The sequence below is a fragment of the Salmo trutta genome, chromosome 14 (genome assembly GCF_901001165.1).
Source record: "Salmo trutta chromosome 14, fSalTru1.1, whole genome shotgun sequence".
NCBI lineage: Eukaryota > Metazoa > Chordata > Actinopteri > Salmoniformes > Salmonidae > Salmo > Salmo trutta.
Window position 1 is genome coordinate 17,263,046 of NC_042970.1, and position 17,344 is coordinate 17,280,389.

At 42.9% G+C, this 17,344-nt stretch overlaps 1 protein-coding gene across 11 annotated transcripts in view; it reads left to right on the top strand.

Moving 5' to 3' along the window:
* The window catches only part of LOC115207536 (protein 4.1), a 277,383-nt gene that overhangs the window by 238,317 nt on the left and 21,722 nt on the right, over positions 1-17,344 (top strand). For 7 of the 11 annotated variants that reach the window (XR_003881022.1, XR_003881023.1, XM_029774683.1 and 4 more), the window contains 4 exons: positions 2,374-2,409; positions 13,507-13,539; positions 14,519-14,668; positions 16,171-16,245. Coding sequence is in view for 9 of the 11 variants with exons in the window: in XM_029774683.1 (XP_029630543.1) it covers positions 2,374-2,409; positions 13,507-13,539; positions 14,519-14,668; positions 16,171-16,245 (294 nt within the window). In the remaining 2 variants the exon portion in view is untranslated. The remainder of the gene's footprint in view (positions 1-2,373; positions 2,410-13,506; positions 13,540-14,518; positions 14,669-16,170; positions 16,246-17,344) is intronic. The other 4 variants (XM_029774688.1, XM_029774691.1, XM_029774686.1 and 1 more) reach the window with 3 other exon arrangements.

Genomic DNA, 17,344 nt, shown 5'->3' on the forward strand with positions numbered 1-17,344 from the left:
GTTATCTCGTTACTGTTAGAGTTATCCCGTTACTGTTAGGGTTATCACGTTACGGTTAGGGTTATCACGTTACGGTTAGGGTTATCACGTTACTGTTAGCGTTATCACGTTACTGTTAGGGTTAGGGTTATCATGGTACTGTTGGGGTTATCACGTTACTGTCAGGGTTAGGGTTACCACGTTACTGAAAGGGTTATCTAGTTACAGTTAGGGTAGGGTTATTACGTTAGGGTTAGGGTTATCACAATACGGTTAGGGTTATCATGTTACTGTTAGGGTTATCAAGTTACTGTCAGGGTTATCATGCTACTGTTAGGGTTATCACATTACTGATATGGCTAGGGTTACCACGTTACTGTTAGGGTTATCACGTTACTGATAGGGTTATCACGTTACTGTTAGGGTTATCATGTTACTGTTAGGGTTATCAAGTTACTGTTAGGGTTAGGGTTACTACATTACTGTTAGGGTTAGGGTTTTTTAGTTACTTTTAGGGTTAATGTTATCACTTTACTGTTAGGGTTATCACTTTACCGTTAGGGTTATAACGTTACTGTTATGGTTATCATGTTACTGTTTGGGTTAAGGTTATCATGTTACTGTTGGGGTTATCACGTTACTGTCAGGGTTTGGGTTATCACGTTACTGAAAGGGTTATCAAGTTACAGTTAGGGTAGGGTTATTACGTTAGGGTTAGGGTTATCCCGTTACTGTTAGGGTTATCACAATACTGTTAGGGTCAGGGTTATCATGCTACTGTTAGGGTTATCACATTACTGATATGGCTAGGGTTATCACGTTACTGTTAGGGCTAGGGTTATCACGTTACTGTTCGGGTTATCACGTTACTGTTAGGGCTAGGGTTATCACGTTACTGTTAGGGCTAGGGTTATCACATTACTGATATGGCTAGGGTTATCACGTTACTGTTAGGGCTAGGGTTATCACGTTACTGTTTGGGTTATCACGTTACTGATAGGGTTAGGGTTATCACGTTAGGTTAGGGTTATCAAGTTACTGTTAGGGGTAAGGTTATCACTTTACTGTTAGGGTTAGGGTTATCCCATTACTGTTAGGGTTAGGGTTATCACGTTACTTTTAGGGTTATCACGTTACTGTTAAGGTTAGGGTTATCACGTTACTGTTAGGGTTATCACGTTACTGTTAGGGTTATCACGTTACTGTTAGGGTTATCACATTACTGTTAGGGTTATCACGTTACTGTTAGGGTTATCACATTACTGTTTGGGTTTGGGTTATTACGTTACTGTTAAGGTTAGGGTTATCACGTTACTGTTAGGGTTAGGGTTATCACATTACTGTTAGGGTTAGGGTTATCACATTACTGTTAGGGTTATCACATTACTGTTAGGGTTATCACATTACTGTTAGGGTTATCACGTTACTGTTAGGGTTTGGGTTATTATGTTACTGTTAGGGTTAGGGTTATCACGTTACGGTTAGGGTTAGGGCAGCATTTCCCAAACTCGGTCCTCGGGGCACCAAGGGGAGCAAGTTTTGGTTTTTGCCCGAACACTACACAGCTGATCTAAATGATCGAAGCTTGCTGATTAGTTGATTATTTTAATCAGCTGTGTAGTGCTAGGGCAAAAAACAAATCATGCACCCCTTGGGGTCCTGAGGACTGAGTTTGGGAAACCCTGGGTTATGGCAAGGTACTGTTAGGCAGATGGGAGGAAGGCTTGAGAGTGTAGCTACATGACTTAAGATACTATGGTGGTCATATCTGGTTCAGAGGGTAAATGGCCCAACCTAGCCTGGTTGATTGATCTGTATGTGCTTTAGCCAAGTCCTATAACATTCCCTAGGCTACATGACATAGGAGTTGGATAAAACACAAACAGATTTGTGGACCCAGGCTCAGCCTACTTATTTCTCAGAATCAAAAACATTCACATTTGATGGTAAGTGCCTCTCTAGGATGGGCTATAGGTAAGGATACGATGCAGTATAAGTAGGATGATACCTATGGAAGCTTAGAGAGACACGCAGCTTGTGTGGATATGATGTTTGTGTCAGGGTGGAGGTGTCTGTCTCAGTGCAGATAGTCAGATGGCAGTGACTGCAGGGGTGCTGCTGGTGCTAGAGTGTACCGCTGGAACTTCGGGTACCACTAAGACATTCCCTGCTGGGGTTTAAAGCTAAAGATTTTAAGCAAAATTAACTCTGCTCCCTCTATGCATCTCAGAGGCTAACCAGTATAGCTCACTATCACCACTAACTGCTGTATCGAACCTTCACTTATCTCTCATGCCAAGCCAACCTAACTTCTCCTGCTGCTGTTCTTTCTTGCTCTCTCTCCCTGTCATTCACTAATATGCTCTCTCTCTCTTTAACCCTCGCTGGCAAAAGGAGGATGCTGGGTCCCCACTTGACAATATACAGGAGGTATTTGGTGTCTGGTGGCCTGTCTGTCTCTCTGTCAGTCTGTCTGTCTGTCAGTCTGGGAGATGGCTCTATGCCTACCAGTCTTTTTGTGTTCAGTAATCCCACATATTAGTGATAAACTAGCAGTATGCCTAATTGACATACAGTGAGTAATCTTCTGCACCATCATATATTTGTTTGCACCCAAAGTATTACATTGAAGCTGCAAAGCATTCATTTGATGCTGTTCATTGGAGAGCCAATATTTTAAGGGCTGTCAAATTAACACATTAATAACGGGTTAAGGCATGACATGCTTATCGGCGGTAAACTCACTCACTTTTGTACATCGCCTTGGTCCGTACAATTGACCTTATTTTAGCGCCCCAAAAACGTAATACTTCCAGATCAACTGTAATGTCAATACCATTGTAAAGCACAATTTCTCCCCTTTCTAACAGAATCAATTACATGACCTCCACGCTGCCCGTTTCTGCATGATTCAAGAAGGCAATGAGCTCCGTCGGGTCTTTTTAAAAATGGCGGAAATAATGCGTGGTAGTGAGAAGGAGAGATGTGTGTGGGAAAACTGCTTTTTTTCACTCCATCTGTCCAACTTATCACCTTATCGCCTCTAAAATGTAAATAAAACACTATAAAGAGTCTATATAATGTGTCATTACATACCTATTTGAAGGTTTGTGTCGAATTTGAATCGGGTTTTTAGGGCGGTGCTAAAGTGGTTTTCAGAAGTAAACAGCGGCTTTGAGTGTCATGATGCTTTGAAGTGATGATGCAAACAATGACTAGGTATCCCCCCTTACCCCGTCACTGTCCATTTCTTGTTTTTAAACGATGAGAGAAGTGCTACACCTGGTGGAGAGAGATTGTAAGACAGAAATACTTGCTTTATGCGTGCTGTACGTTACGGCATGACATGTCACGATGTAACAGAGGGTCAGTTTTTTCAACTTTCTCCAGTACTGTAGAGCCATCACCATGTCGATCAACGCTTGAATAGAAATGTAGTTCACACCCCAGATTTTGAAGTCAACACAGTCGCTACAGTCCCATTAGTTTTCTTTGAGCCTCGTTTGAATGTCGCGGTTGCGCACATTTGTACGAAATGGTGTGAGTTTATGTTATATCAAATCAAATTTTATTAGTCACATGCGCCGAATACAATAGGTGTACACCTTACAGTGAAATGCTTACTTACGAGACCCTAACCGACAGTGCAGTTAAAAAAAATATCGATAAGAATAAGAGATAAAAGTAACAAGTAATTAAAGAGGAGCAGTAAAAAATAACAACATTTACAGGGGTGTGCCGGTACAGAGTCAATGTGCAGGGGCACCGGTTAGTTGAGGCAGTATGTACATGTAGGTAGAGTTAATTAAAGTGACTATGCATAGATGACAACAGAGAGTGGCAGTGGTGTGGAGAGAGGTGGGGGGGGGGGGGGCAATGTGAATAGTCTGGGTAGCCATTTGACTAGATTTTCAGGAGTCTTATGGCTTGGGGGTAAAAGCTGTTTAGAAGCCTCTTGGACCTAGTCTTGGCACTCTGGTACCACTTGCTGTGTGTTAGCAGAGAGAACAGTCTATGACTAGGGTGGCTGGAGTCGTTGACCATTGTTAGGGCCTTCCTCTGACAATGCCTGGTATAGAGGTCCTGGATGGCAAGAAGCTTGGCCCTAGTGATGTACTGGGCCGTTCGCACCACCCTCTGTAGTGCGTTGCGGTCGGAGACCGAGCAGTTGGCATACCAGGCAGTGATGAAACCAGTCAGGATGGTGCAGATGTATAACCTTTTGAGGATCTGAGGACCCATGCCAAATCTTTTCAGTCTCCTGAGGGGGAATAGGTTTTGTCGTGCCTGCTTCACAACTGTCATGGTGTGCTTGGACCACGTTAGTTTGTTGGTGATGTGGACACCAAGGAACTTGAAGCTGTCAACCTGCTTCACTGGGGCTCTGTCGATGAGAATGGGGGTGTGCTCGGTCCTCTTTTTCCTGTAGTCCACAATCATCTCCTTTGTCTTTTTCATGTTGAGGGAGAGGTTGTTGTCCTGGCACCACACGTCAGGAAGTCCAGGATCCAGTTGCAAAGGGAGGTGTTTAGTTCCAGGGTCCTTAGCTTATTGTTGGATGAGCTTTGAGGACACTATGGTGTTGAACGCTGAGCTGTAGTCAATGAATAGCAGGGATTTCGTTTAAGCTTCCAGGTTAGAGTTCCGCGGCAGCTCTAGCCTTTAGCTCAGTGAGGATGCTGCCTGTAATCCATGGTTTCTGGTTGGGGTATGTACGTACAGTTACTGTGGGGATGACGTCATCGATGCACTTATTGATGAAGCCAATGACAGATGTGGTGTACTCCTCAATGCCATTGGAGGTATCCCGGAACATATTCCAGTCACTGCTAGCAAAACAGTCCTGTAGCTTAGCATCTGCTTCATATGACCACTTTTTTTATCAATCTAGTCACTGGTGCTTCTTGCTTTAATATTTGCTCGTAAGTGGGAATCAGTAGGATAGAATTATGGTCAGATTTGCCAAATGGAGGGCAAGGGAGTGTTTTGTATGCATCTCTGTGTGTGGAGTATTGGTGGTCCAGAGTTATTTTCTATCTGGTTGCACATATAACATGTTTATACAAATTAGGTAAAACTGATTTAAGTTTACCTGCATTCAAGTCCCCGGCTACTAAGAGCGCCGTCTCTGGGTGAGCGTTTTCATGTTTGCTTATGGTGGAATACAGCTCATTCAATGCTATCGTAGTGCCAGCCTCTGACTGTGGTGGTGTGTTACAAAGAATACAGATGAAAACTCTCTCGGTAGGTAATGTGGTCTGCAGCTTATCATGAGAAACTCTACCTCAGGCGAGCAATAGCTCGAGACTTCCTTAGATATCGTGCACCAGCTGTTTACAAAAATACATTGACCGCCGCCCCTTGTCTTGCCAGACGCCGCTGTTCTATCCTGCTGGTACATCGTATAACCAGCCAGCTGTATGTTGATATTGTCGTCGTTCAGCCACGACTGAAGCATAAGCTGTTAAAAAAATGTATGTCCCGTTGATAGTTTAATCTTCCCAATAACTCGTCCTTTTTATTGTCCAAAGATTGCATGTTCGCGAGCAGAATTGAGGGGAGTGGGGGTTTATTCGATCGCCTCCTACTCCTAAGAAGGCAGCCCGCCCTCCGGCCTCTCTTTCTCCGCCTCATCCTCACGCAGATCACTGGGGTCGGTGCCTGTTCCCGAGGGAGCCGTATATCCTCCACTTCAGGCTCGTCAGAGTCGTGAAAGAAGAAAAAGGATTCTGCTAGTCCGTGGTGAGTAATCGCAGTCCTGATGTCTAGAAGTTATTTTCGGTCATAAGAGACGGTAGCGGCAACAATATGTATAAAAGTAGTAAAAAAAGAAGTTACAAACAACGCAGGTAAATTAACAAAAAAAAAACAATCGGTTGGGGGCACGTAAAACGTCTGCCTTCTGCTCCGGTGCCGTTTTACACGTGTGTATGTATGTGTAAAGTTATCTGAATAGTACAGATGGTTACAGTGTTTTCATAACATTGTTGGACAAGTGTAAAAGCTCTTTGTTTTTTGCATCCATAGAGCCAGTTCTTTTTTTTCCCTATAGTCACACTCATTTAGAATGCCTGAAGCTTTAACAAATAAAATGTTAATTGTCACTTGTGCCGAATAGAACAGGTGCGGACTTTACCGTGACATGCTTACTTACGAGCCCTTTCCCAACAATGCAGAGTTAAAAAGTAAGAACAATTTGCAAAACACAATAAAATAACAATAACATATACAATGAGGACCGGTACTAGGGTTTGAGTGGCGGGAACCCGGTTACCGAGATTTAACGCCCCAAATCACTCCTTTTTCTCCGGATAAATAACTGTGAGAAACCGGTAAATTATAATAAATCATGTATATGAAGAGCATGGCGAGAAATGGAACTGTTAAATTATATGTGATGTCTATTTCTGGCTTCTCTACGGCTTGCATGATGAATCATCAATGCTCAGCGTGGGGACAGACAGGCTATCTCAGTATGGGGCACAGTTCACAATGCATGTCGACCTGTCATCTTATCATGGTAACTTCTTTTCTTGTGACAGGTAGGCTTACATTTGCTGCAACATAGCCTATGCTACAGTAATATAAAGACTGAATGCGTCTAAATTACCCATATTCATCTGGATTTTGGAGGTCATCTGATTATTTTCTAGTAAAGATTTTTTTTTATTGCAGTAGTGGAGTTTTAAAACAGCCTATCACTCAAGTATCGTTGCTTTAAATCGTTGCTTTAAATCTCTCGCAGTCGTTCTCTCTCTCCATCAACTCCATTCAAATTGCATCCAAAATAGATAATCATGTTCTAGATTGATATATAGTCCTACATATAGATGTCCTAGGCTACCTCTTTCAGGTAATACATGCAAGGCAGTATTAACTTTATATTTAGCTAACTAATGATTTGTTATGCATAATAAGCTTCTATTTTATAGCCACTGTCTCTTGCGCAATACGCACACACCTGTGCTCCGCTGGCTTCTCTCCTTAAAAAACGCTCCTTAGCTCTTGGACTAGAATAGCTTGCTGAACATACAGTGGGGGGAAAAAAGTATTTAGTCAGCCACCAATTGTGCAAGTTCTCCCACTTAAAAAGATGAGAGAGGCCTGTAATTTTCATCATAGGTACACGTCAACAATGACAGACAAAATGAGAAAAAAATATCCAGAAAATCACATTGTAGGATTTTTAATGAATTTATTTGCAAATTATGGTGGAAAATAAGTATTTGGTCAATAACAAAAGTTTATTTCAATACTTTGTTATATACCCTTTGTTGGCAATGACACACGTCAAACGTTTTCTGTAAGTCTTCACAAGGTTTTCACACACTGTTGCTGGTATTTTGGCCCATTCCTCCATGCAGATCTCCTCTAGAGCAGTGATGTTTTGGGGCTGTCGCTGGGCAACACGGACTTTCAACTCCCTCCAAAGATTTTCTATGGGGTTGAGATCTGGAGACTGGCTAGGCCACTCCAGGACCTTGAAATGCTTCTTACGAAGCCACTCCTTCGTTGCCCGGGCGGTGTGTTTGGCATCATTGTCATGCTGAAAGACCCAGCCACGTTTCATCTTCAATGCCCTTGCTGATGGAAGGAGGTTTTCACTCAAAATCTCATGATACATGGCCCCATTCATTCTTTCCTTTACACGGATCAGTCATCCTGGTCCCTTTGCAGAAAAACAGCCCCAAAGCATGATGTTTCCACCCCCATGCTTCACAGTATGTATGGTGTTCTTTGGATGCAACTCAGCATTCTTTGTCCTCCAAACACGACGAGTTGAGTTTTTACCAAAAAGTTATATTTTGGTTTCATCTGACCATATGACATTCTCCCAATCCTCTTCTGGATCATCCAAATGCTCTCTAGCAAACTTCAGACGGGCCTGGACATGTACTGGCTTAAGCAGGGGGACACGTCTGGCACTGCAGGATTTGAGTCCCTAGCGGCGTAGTGTGTTACTGATGGTAGGCTTTGTTACTTTGGTCCCAGCTTTCTGCAGGTCATTCACTAGGTCCCCCCTTGTGGTTCTGGGATTTTTGCTCACCGTTCTTGTGATCATTTTGACCCCACGGGGTGAGATCTTGCGTGGAGCACCAGATCGAGGGAGATTATCAGTGGTCTTGTATGTCTTCCATTTCCTAATAATTGCTCCCACAGTTGATTTCTTCAAACCAAGCTGCTTACCTACTGCAGATTCAGTCTTCCCAGCCTGGTGCATGTCTACAATTTTGTTTCTGGTGTCCTTTGACAGCTCTTTGGTCTTGGCCATAGTGGAGTTTGGAGTGTGACTGTTTGAGGTTGTGGACAGGTGTCTTTTATACTGATAACAAGTTCAAACAGGTGCCATTAATACAGGTAACGAGTGGAGGACAGAGGAGCCTCTTAAAGAAGAAGTTACAGGTCTGTGAGAGCCAGAAATCTTGCTTGTTTGTAGGTGACCAAATACTTATTTTCCACCATAATTTGCAAATAAATTCATTAAAAATCCTACAATGTGATTTTCTGGATTTTTTCCCCTCATTTTGTCTGTCATTGTTGACGTGTACCTATGATGAAAATTACAGGCCTCTCTCATCTTTTTAAGTGGGAGAACTTGCACAATTGGTGGCTGACTAAATACGTTTTTTTCCCCACTGTACATGTAGGTGTAGGTGGTACATGTAGGTGGACTAGGCAATCAGGATAAATAATGAACAGAGTAGCAGCATCTTATGTGAAGAGTGTGTGTGTGTGTGTGGCGTCAATATGCATGTGTGCGTGAGTGTATGTAGTCGTATGTCGTCTGTGTGTATACAGTGAATTCGGAAAGTATTCATTTTTTCCACAGTTTGTTACATTACAGCATTATTCTCAAATGGATGAAACAGCTTTTTTCCTCATGAATTTAAACACAATACCCCATAATGACAAAGCAGAAACATGTTTTTAGAAATGTTTGCAAATGTAATAAAAATGTAAAACTGAGTCCTTTAGGTGCCTTTTGGCAAACTCCAAGCGGGTTGTCATGTGCCTTTTACTGAGGAGTGGCTTCCGTCTGGCCACTCTACCATAAAAGCCTGATTGGTGGAGTGCTGCAGAGATGGTTGTCCTTCTTCGAGGTTCTCCTATCTCCACAGAGGAACTCTGGAGCTCTGTCAGAGTGACAATCAGGTTCTTGGTCACCTCCCTGACCAAGGCCCTTCTCCCCTGATTGCTCAGTTTGGCCGGGCGGCCAGCTCTAGCTCTTGGTGGTTCCAAACGTTTCCATTTAAAAATGATGGAGGCCACTGTGTTCATGGGGACCTTGAATGCTGCAGAAATGTTTTGGTACCCTTCCCCAAATCTGTGCCTCGATACAATCCTGTCTCTGAGCTCTACGGGCAATTCCCGTGGCTTGGTTTTTGCTCTGACATGCACTGTCAACTTTGGGACCTTATATACTGTAGACAGATGTGTGCCTTTCCAAATCATGTCCAATCAACTTAATTTGCCACAGGTGGACATTTAATCACGTTGTAGAAACATCTCAAGGATGATCAATGCAAACAGGATGCACATGAGCTCAATTTTGAGTCTCATAGCAAAGGGTCTGAATACTTATGTAAATAAGTTATTTCAGTTTTTTATTTGAAATATATTTGCACAAATTTCTAAAAACCTGTTTTTGCATTTGTCATTATGGGGTATAGTGTGTAGATTGATGAGAAAAACATTTAATTTACTAAATTTTAGAACAAGGCTGTAATGAAACAAAATGTGGAAAAAGTCAAGGGGTCTGAGTACTTTCCGAATGCACTGTACGTGCTCGTCGTCCCCACCAGGGTCTTGACCTGACTGTAGTTCGGCATCGTAACTGACTTCAGTGGGAAAATACTCACCTTTGATGGCCACTGGCACACTGAGAAGTGTGCTCTTCACGGATTAATCCCGGTTTCAACTGTAAATCAAATCAAATTTTATTTGTCACATGTACATGGTTTGCAGATGTTAATTTTGAGTGTAGCGAAATGCTTGTGCTTCTAGTTCCGACCATGCAGTAATATCTAACAAGTAATCTAACCTAACAATTTCACAACAACTACCTTATACACACAAGTGTAAAGGAATGAATAAGAATATGTACATAAAAATATATGAATGAGTGATGGTTGAACGGCATAGGCAAGATGCAGTAGATGGTATAGAGTACAGTATATACATATGAGATGAGTAATGTAGGGTATGTTAACATTATATAAAGTGGCATTGTTTAAAGTGGCTAGTGATACATTTATTACATCAAGATGCAGTAGATGGTATAGAGTACAGTATATACATATGAGATAAGTAATGTAGGGTATGTAAACATTATATAAAGTGGCATTGTTTAAAGTGGCTAGTGATACATTTATTACATCAATTTTTACATTATTAAAGTGGCTAGAGTTGAGTCAGTATGTTGGCAGCAGCCACTCAATGTTAGTGATGGCTGTTGGCTGCAGTGAAGGAGAGCCCGCGGGTTTTGGTAGCGGGCCGTGTCAGTGGCACTATATTGTCCTCAAAGCGAGCAAAGAAGTTGTTTAGTCTGTCTGGGAGCAAGACATCGTGGTCCGCGACGGGGCTGGTTTTTCTTTTGTAGTCCATGATTGACTGTAGACCCTGCCACATACCTCTCGATCCTGAGCCGTTGAATTGCGACTCTACTTTGTCTCTATACTGACGCTTAGCTTGTTTGATTGCCTTGCGGAGGGAATAGCTACACTGTTTGTATTTGGTCATGTTTCCGGTCACCTTGCCCTGATTTAAAAGCAGTGGTTCGCACTTTCAGTTTTGCGCGAATGCTGCCATCAACCCACGGTTTCTGGTTGGGGAATGTTTTAATAGACGCTGTGGGTACAACATCACCGACGCACTTGCTAATAAACTCGCTCACCAAATCAGCATATTCATCAATGTTGTTGTTCGACGCTATGCGGAACATATCCCAGTCCACGTGATCGAAGCAATCTTGAAGCGTGGAATCCGATTGGTCGGACCAGCATTGAACAGACCTGCTTCCTGTTTTAGTTTCTGTCTATAGGCTGGGAGCAACAAAATGGAGTCGTGGTCAGCTTTTCCAAAAGGAGGGCGGGGGAGGGCCTTATATGCGTCACGGAAGTTAGAATAACAATGATCTAGGGTTTTGCTTGCCCGGGTCGCGCAATAGATATGCTGATAGAATTTAGGGAGCCTTATTTTCAGATTAGCCTTGTTAAAATCCCCAGCTACAATAAATGCAGCCTCAGAATATGTGGTTTCCAGTTTACATAGTCGAATTAAGTTCTTTCAGGGCCGTCGATGTGTCTGCTTGTGGGGGAATATACACGACTGTGATTATGATCGAAGAGAATTCTCTTGGTAGATAATGCGGTCGGCATTTGATTGTGAGGAATTCTAAGTCAGGTGAACAAAAGGACTTGAGTACCTGTATGTTGTTATGATCACACCACGTCTCGTTAATCATAAGGCATACACCCCCGCCCTTCTTCTTACCAGAGAGACGCTTGTTTCTGTCGGCGCAATGCGTGAAGAAACCAGGTGGCTGTACCGATTCTGATAGCGTGTCTTGAGTGAGCCATGTTTCCGTGAAATAAAGAACGTTACAGTCTCTGATGTCTCTCTGGAAGGCAACCCTTGCTCGGATTTCATCTACCTTGTTGTCAAGAGATTGGACATTGGCGAGTAGTATGCTCGGGTGCGGGGCATGATGCGCCCGTCTACGGAGCCTGACCAGAAGACCGCTTCGTCTGCCCCTTCTGCGGCGCCGTTGTTTTGGGTCGCCGGCTGGGATCCGATCCATTGTCCTGGGTGGTGGGCCAAACGGAGGATCCGCTTCGGGAAAGTCGTATTCCTGGTCGTAATGTTGGTGAGTTGACGTTGCTCTTATATCCAATAGTTCCTCCCGACTGTATGTAATAAAACCTAAGATTTTCTGGGGTAACAATGTAAGAAATAACACATAAAAAAACAAAATACTGCATAGTTTCCTAGGAAGGCGAAGCGAGGCGGCCATCGCTTTGCCGGTGCCGGAAGACTGGACAGATGGCTGACAGCGTGTATGGCGTCGTGTGGATGAGCAGTTTGCTAATGTCAACATTGTCAACAGAGTGCCCCATGGTGGCAGTGGGGTTATGGTATGGGCAGGCATAAGCTATGGAGAAAAAACACAACTGCATTTTATCGATGCCAATTTGAATGCACAGAGATACCGTGGCGAGATCCTAAGGCCCATTGTCGTGCCATTCATCCACCGCCATCAACTCATGTTTCAGCATGATAATTACACAATTCCTGGAAGCTGAATATGTTCTTCCATGGCCTGCATACTCACCAGACATGTCACCCATTGAGCATGTTTGGGATGCTCTGGATCGACGTGTACAACAGTGTGTTCCAGTTCCCGCCAATATCCAGCAGCTTCGCACAGACATTGAAGAGGATCGTGACAACATTCCACAGGCCACAATCAACAGCTAGATCAACTCTATGTGTAGGAGATTTGTCGCACTGCAATGAGGAAAATTGTGGTCACATCAGATACTGACTGGTTTTCTGATCTACTCCCTCACCTTATTTTTTTAAGGTATCTGTGACCACAGATGCATATCTGTATTCCCAGTCATGTGAAATCCATAGATTAGGACCTAATGAATGTATTTAAATTGACTGATTTCCTTCTATGAACTGTAGCTCAGAAGAATCTTTGAAATTGTTTCATGTTGTGTTTATATTTTTGTTTAGTGGAAAATAATGTGACAGGTGAAATGAAGAATGTGATCTGCTTTATTTCCTAACGTATTGCACAAGTTGACTGCAGGTATTTACATAAAAAGTAGCTACAAATACTACAATTTATTGAAAAACTTAAAAGAAATAGCTCCAACGGTATTGACGGTTTTGAAAAAGCAATTTCAGATTCCAGAATATACAGTTAGTATACCAAACATTAGGAACACCTTCCTAATATTGTGTTGCACCCCCCCCCCCCCCCCCCCAACCCCCACACACACTTGTGTCAAGTTGACTAGATATCCTTTGGGTGGTGGACCATTCTTGAGCAAATTTTAACAAATTCAAAAATGAACTAATGCCATTAACACTATTAATTATTTGTATCGTTTGACAGCCCTAAATATTTTACTTCCTTCTAGAATGAACTACGGTTTTGGTAAAGCTGTATTTTGAGTTGTTATTTTGTCTTTTATTTTTGCAGGAAGTAGTACTCAAAATCTAATAGACATAATGACAAAATTCCCCAATGATCATTCAACCATCAGAGCAAGAGCTTGACTATAAAGATTTTGCAGGCACTCCGATCTGAAAATCTGAAGTCAGCCTGCATGGTTGCGTGTGTGTGTTCCTGGTGTGTGCTTGTGTGTTTGTGTGTACAGCTATTGCTGGCTGGGTCCAGTTAGGGTTGTTCTGTCTGTCTGCCTGCCTCCTTGACTCAGTCTCCGCTCTTCCTCTGTCTCTGCATCCTCCCCATACACCCCTGTCCCTGCTTCTGCCCCAACTCTGCCATCTCAGTTGGACCAGGAGACAACCCTTCGACACAAGGAGGTATAGCTCATTGTGCTGATCTGTCCAGAGTTGGAGTCAGTTCCACATCTATTCCTGTCTATTTCTTCAGCAGTTCAAAACAGTTCCGGAATTGACTGGAATTCAGATGGAATTGACTTCAACCCTGGTTCTGTCCCAGTGCTTTGTGACCCACTCAACAGAACAAGTGGCCTCTACCAAAACATCTAGGGAATCTCATGATACTCATTGCAGACTATTGAACAACATGGAACATTACAATGTATACGTATTTTAGGATTAGGATAGTGCACTGAAGCTCCATTTCCTCTTTAAGTGCCTGCATCATCAATGCAATGTCCCTATTGTTGTATGAAGATGCAACACAGATTGCTCTGGATTGTCAAGGATACTGAACAACATTCACTTAAACCAGCCTTCGTGTGAATAACAGCATTCACTTAAGTCAGCCTTCAATTGATGTAATGTAAGATGTATGCAGCTACAGTAGTAAATGAAAATGAATACTAGACAACAGAGAACTAGCTAGCTATTCACTAAGAGTATATATTAGCACATTCAGAGTCGTTTTAATTTGGTGTTTGTTTCATCCTAATAAACATCCAAATAGATAATACTTTCATTGGCAAAGGGTTTTAATAGCATCCCAAATGCCATATTCATCCATAGACAAACTACTGAATGGAATAGAAATGCAATCACATTCGCAGGCCACAAACAAAGCACTTGATCCATGTGCTGAATCGCTGAGTATTAAGATACATTAGTGTAAGTCATTGTGTTTGTCTTTTCCTGTGCGCTGCCTACGATATTAATGTCACAGTGATATTTTATTTCAGATCACGTTTTGTTCGTCCACGCATAATGCGATTTCATTTAGTGTGTCTGTGATTACTGCAGTGGTAATTTATATGATGTCATACTAATGCATATTACTCTATCCTCCCACTCCTCCTCTCTCCACCCTCTCTCATTCTCTCTATCCCTTCATTCTGTACAGTTTTTGGATAAGTCAGAGGATGTCTTACTGAAGCACCAGGCCAGTATCAATGAGCTGAAGAGAGCCCTGAGGGAGCCCAACAGCAAGCTGATGAACCGTGAGAAGCGGCTGTCAGGGACGTCTCCTGGCGGAACGCCCGATAAGAAGGCTGTGAGTGTGGGATGAGGGTGGTGGGGACCTGGGGTCCACTGGAGCATGGGTGGCAGTTGAGATTCACAACCTTTAACCTATGTACCACCTCTCCACTGTATGTCATGAATATATCACTGATAATGCCATACTACTCCTGTTTAAACTGCCCTGACATCTGACAGTGAGTCTCTGTATGACAACATTGACATTCCAGTCTTGCATTAAATTTCCTAGCACTTCATACTGTTGACTCCACTTGAACCCAGTAGGCTTGGAGGTCAAGACTGGAGAACAGTCACTACTCTGGCTTTGTGTTCGTGTGCTTTGTCATCTATTTGAATATTGTTAACCTGAATATTTACAGTCTGATATAAAACCAAGAACTGTATTTTTGACCGTGACTTTTGAGGACAATAATATTTCTTCAAGGTATTGTAGGTGGTTATTTATTGTAGATATATACTGCTGCAGACTCAGACCTATTGGATAGTGTGATGGTAGTGCTAAAAGATATCATAAGAACACATTTAATTAGAAAAATTACCTGGAAAAATTGTCCTGCATTTATCATTAGAGATATCTCAGTTTTATTTAAAGATAAAACTCTCTCTCTCAAGTTATTGCAGAAAGTGATTCTATGCTAACTTGAAGAGATTATGTGAGGCCCTCAAGCAACAATCATCTCTAGCGTCTTCCCACCTTGATTGCCTGACAGTTAAAATGCTTCCCTTTGTGTCAGAACACAAACGCCCATGCTCTTTTGATCACTTTCACATTGTGATTGTACTGTAAAGATAGAGTTCTAAGATATTATTCTCCAGTCTAGCTCTGTCAATGCAGTCTGTTTCCAGGTATTTTTGAAGTCTACGGAAGCTTTCTCATCTGCTGTCTGAGAACAATCGGATTATAGCCATGGAGAATATCATCAGACATCCTTGAAGGCATGACAACTCGATCTGTCATGTACTTACATAGATCTGAGGGAGAGATGCTAAAGTCCTGAATGAATAATGGCAAAGTGTGGCCTGAGAAAATCCCACTTTTCAGAGAAAATCATAAAGCCTTTGATGTAGTTGCAAATGTTATTTTTGCATTGCAAATACCTCCTAATTTGCTTATGCAGATTTGGCAGCCGCAGGTGGAAGCTAACTAGGCCCATGTTGCTCGTTTGCAATAATCTCATCATTCGATTCAAGATTTCATCTTGATTGGCTCATAGATTTTAACTCGGACTTCAATTCAGGAGAGACGTACAGTATGTTTGTAAAGTCCGTTGTCTCCATAGCCCATTGAATCAATATTTCTTCCCCCTTTCTACCTGTTTCTTTCCTTGAACCATTTTCCCCTCTTGCATGAAATTACCAACATTTTAAATAGTATGCTTTGCCAAAGAACCATACAGTTGGTCTCTCTCCTTGTCACAAGAGTGACAGAGTTAGGGCTCCTCTAATAGCTGTTCTCCTCCCTCTCTCTTCCCCCTCCACCCCTCTTCTGGTGGGAAACGCTCGGCCCCCCATCAGGTGGTGGGCAAGGAACTAGTAAACAGCTTCTCTGTAGAGGGCTTCGTCCAGAAGACTGTGGTGACTTCCCCAGAGGTTTCCCTTCTCTTCCTCCTCCTTTGTCTTCTAATGTCTGCCTTGTAACATACTGACTGTACTGTAGTTGGCCATTTATCTGTAATGAAACTGTGGCCCGGTACCATTTTATAGACATACTGCACACTCAGCTACAGCTGATATCTCTTGCATCTTGTTGAATTTGATCTGCTGCAGTCATTGTGTTTTAGAAAATCTTTAAGAAATGCAATAACCCACATATAGGCCTATATTTGGATGCAAATGTACACATTTCTATGTTTGATTGCAGCAATTGTGGCGGAATAGATTGAGAGGAATGTAGAGGTTCTATTTGTACTATAAAAACACATTACTGTACTGTAGCTGTTAACCTAAATTATGTTACAGTTCAGTTGCTGCCTCTAACTGTGTTTAATCTGTATCAACATGTAGGGCTCTGAGGAGTGGGTATTGATTGAGAAACAAAATAGTCATCAACACGACTATAACTGGAAGGCAGAAGAACAGAACGAAGCTTCCACCTCGCCTCCCCCATTAGTCCCTGATTCCTCTTGGGAAAGAAAGAAAGAATTGGAAAAAGACATAGAAGTAGCCAAGATGATTCATATCGAGGTTACAGGGGAGGATGTGCAAGAAATGATAACAGATATTGATAACTTTCCATTGTCCAAAGCCACAAGGGAAGCCCAGGATGAATGTTCTGAACCGCGGCTGACTAGCAACAGCCGCTTCGTGGTGGAATTAGCTGAAACCACAGAATCTTCTGAAGAGGATTCACAGTGGAAAGTACCTCCAGCAGAACACTCTGGTGCAAAGAATGGCATATTCCCAGTCTCAACCCCAGCCCCAGTCCCAGCCCCAGCCCCAGCCACATCCACAGCCCCAGCCCCAGTCCCAGCCCCAGTCCCAGCCCCAGCCCCAGCCACAACCCCAGTCTCAACCCCAGCCCCAGTCCCAGCCCCAGTCCCAGCCCCAGCCCCAGCCACAGCCCCAGTCTCAACCCCAGCCCCAGCCACAGCCCCAGTCTCAACCCCAGCCACAGCCCCAGTCCCAGTCCCAGCCCCAGTCCCAGCCCCAGCCCCAGTCCCAGTCCCATTCCGAGACTCTAAGAAGGATC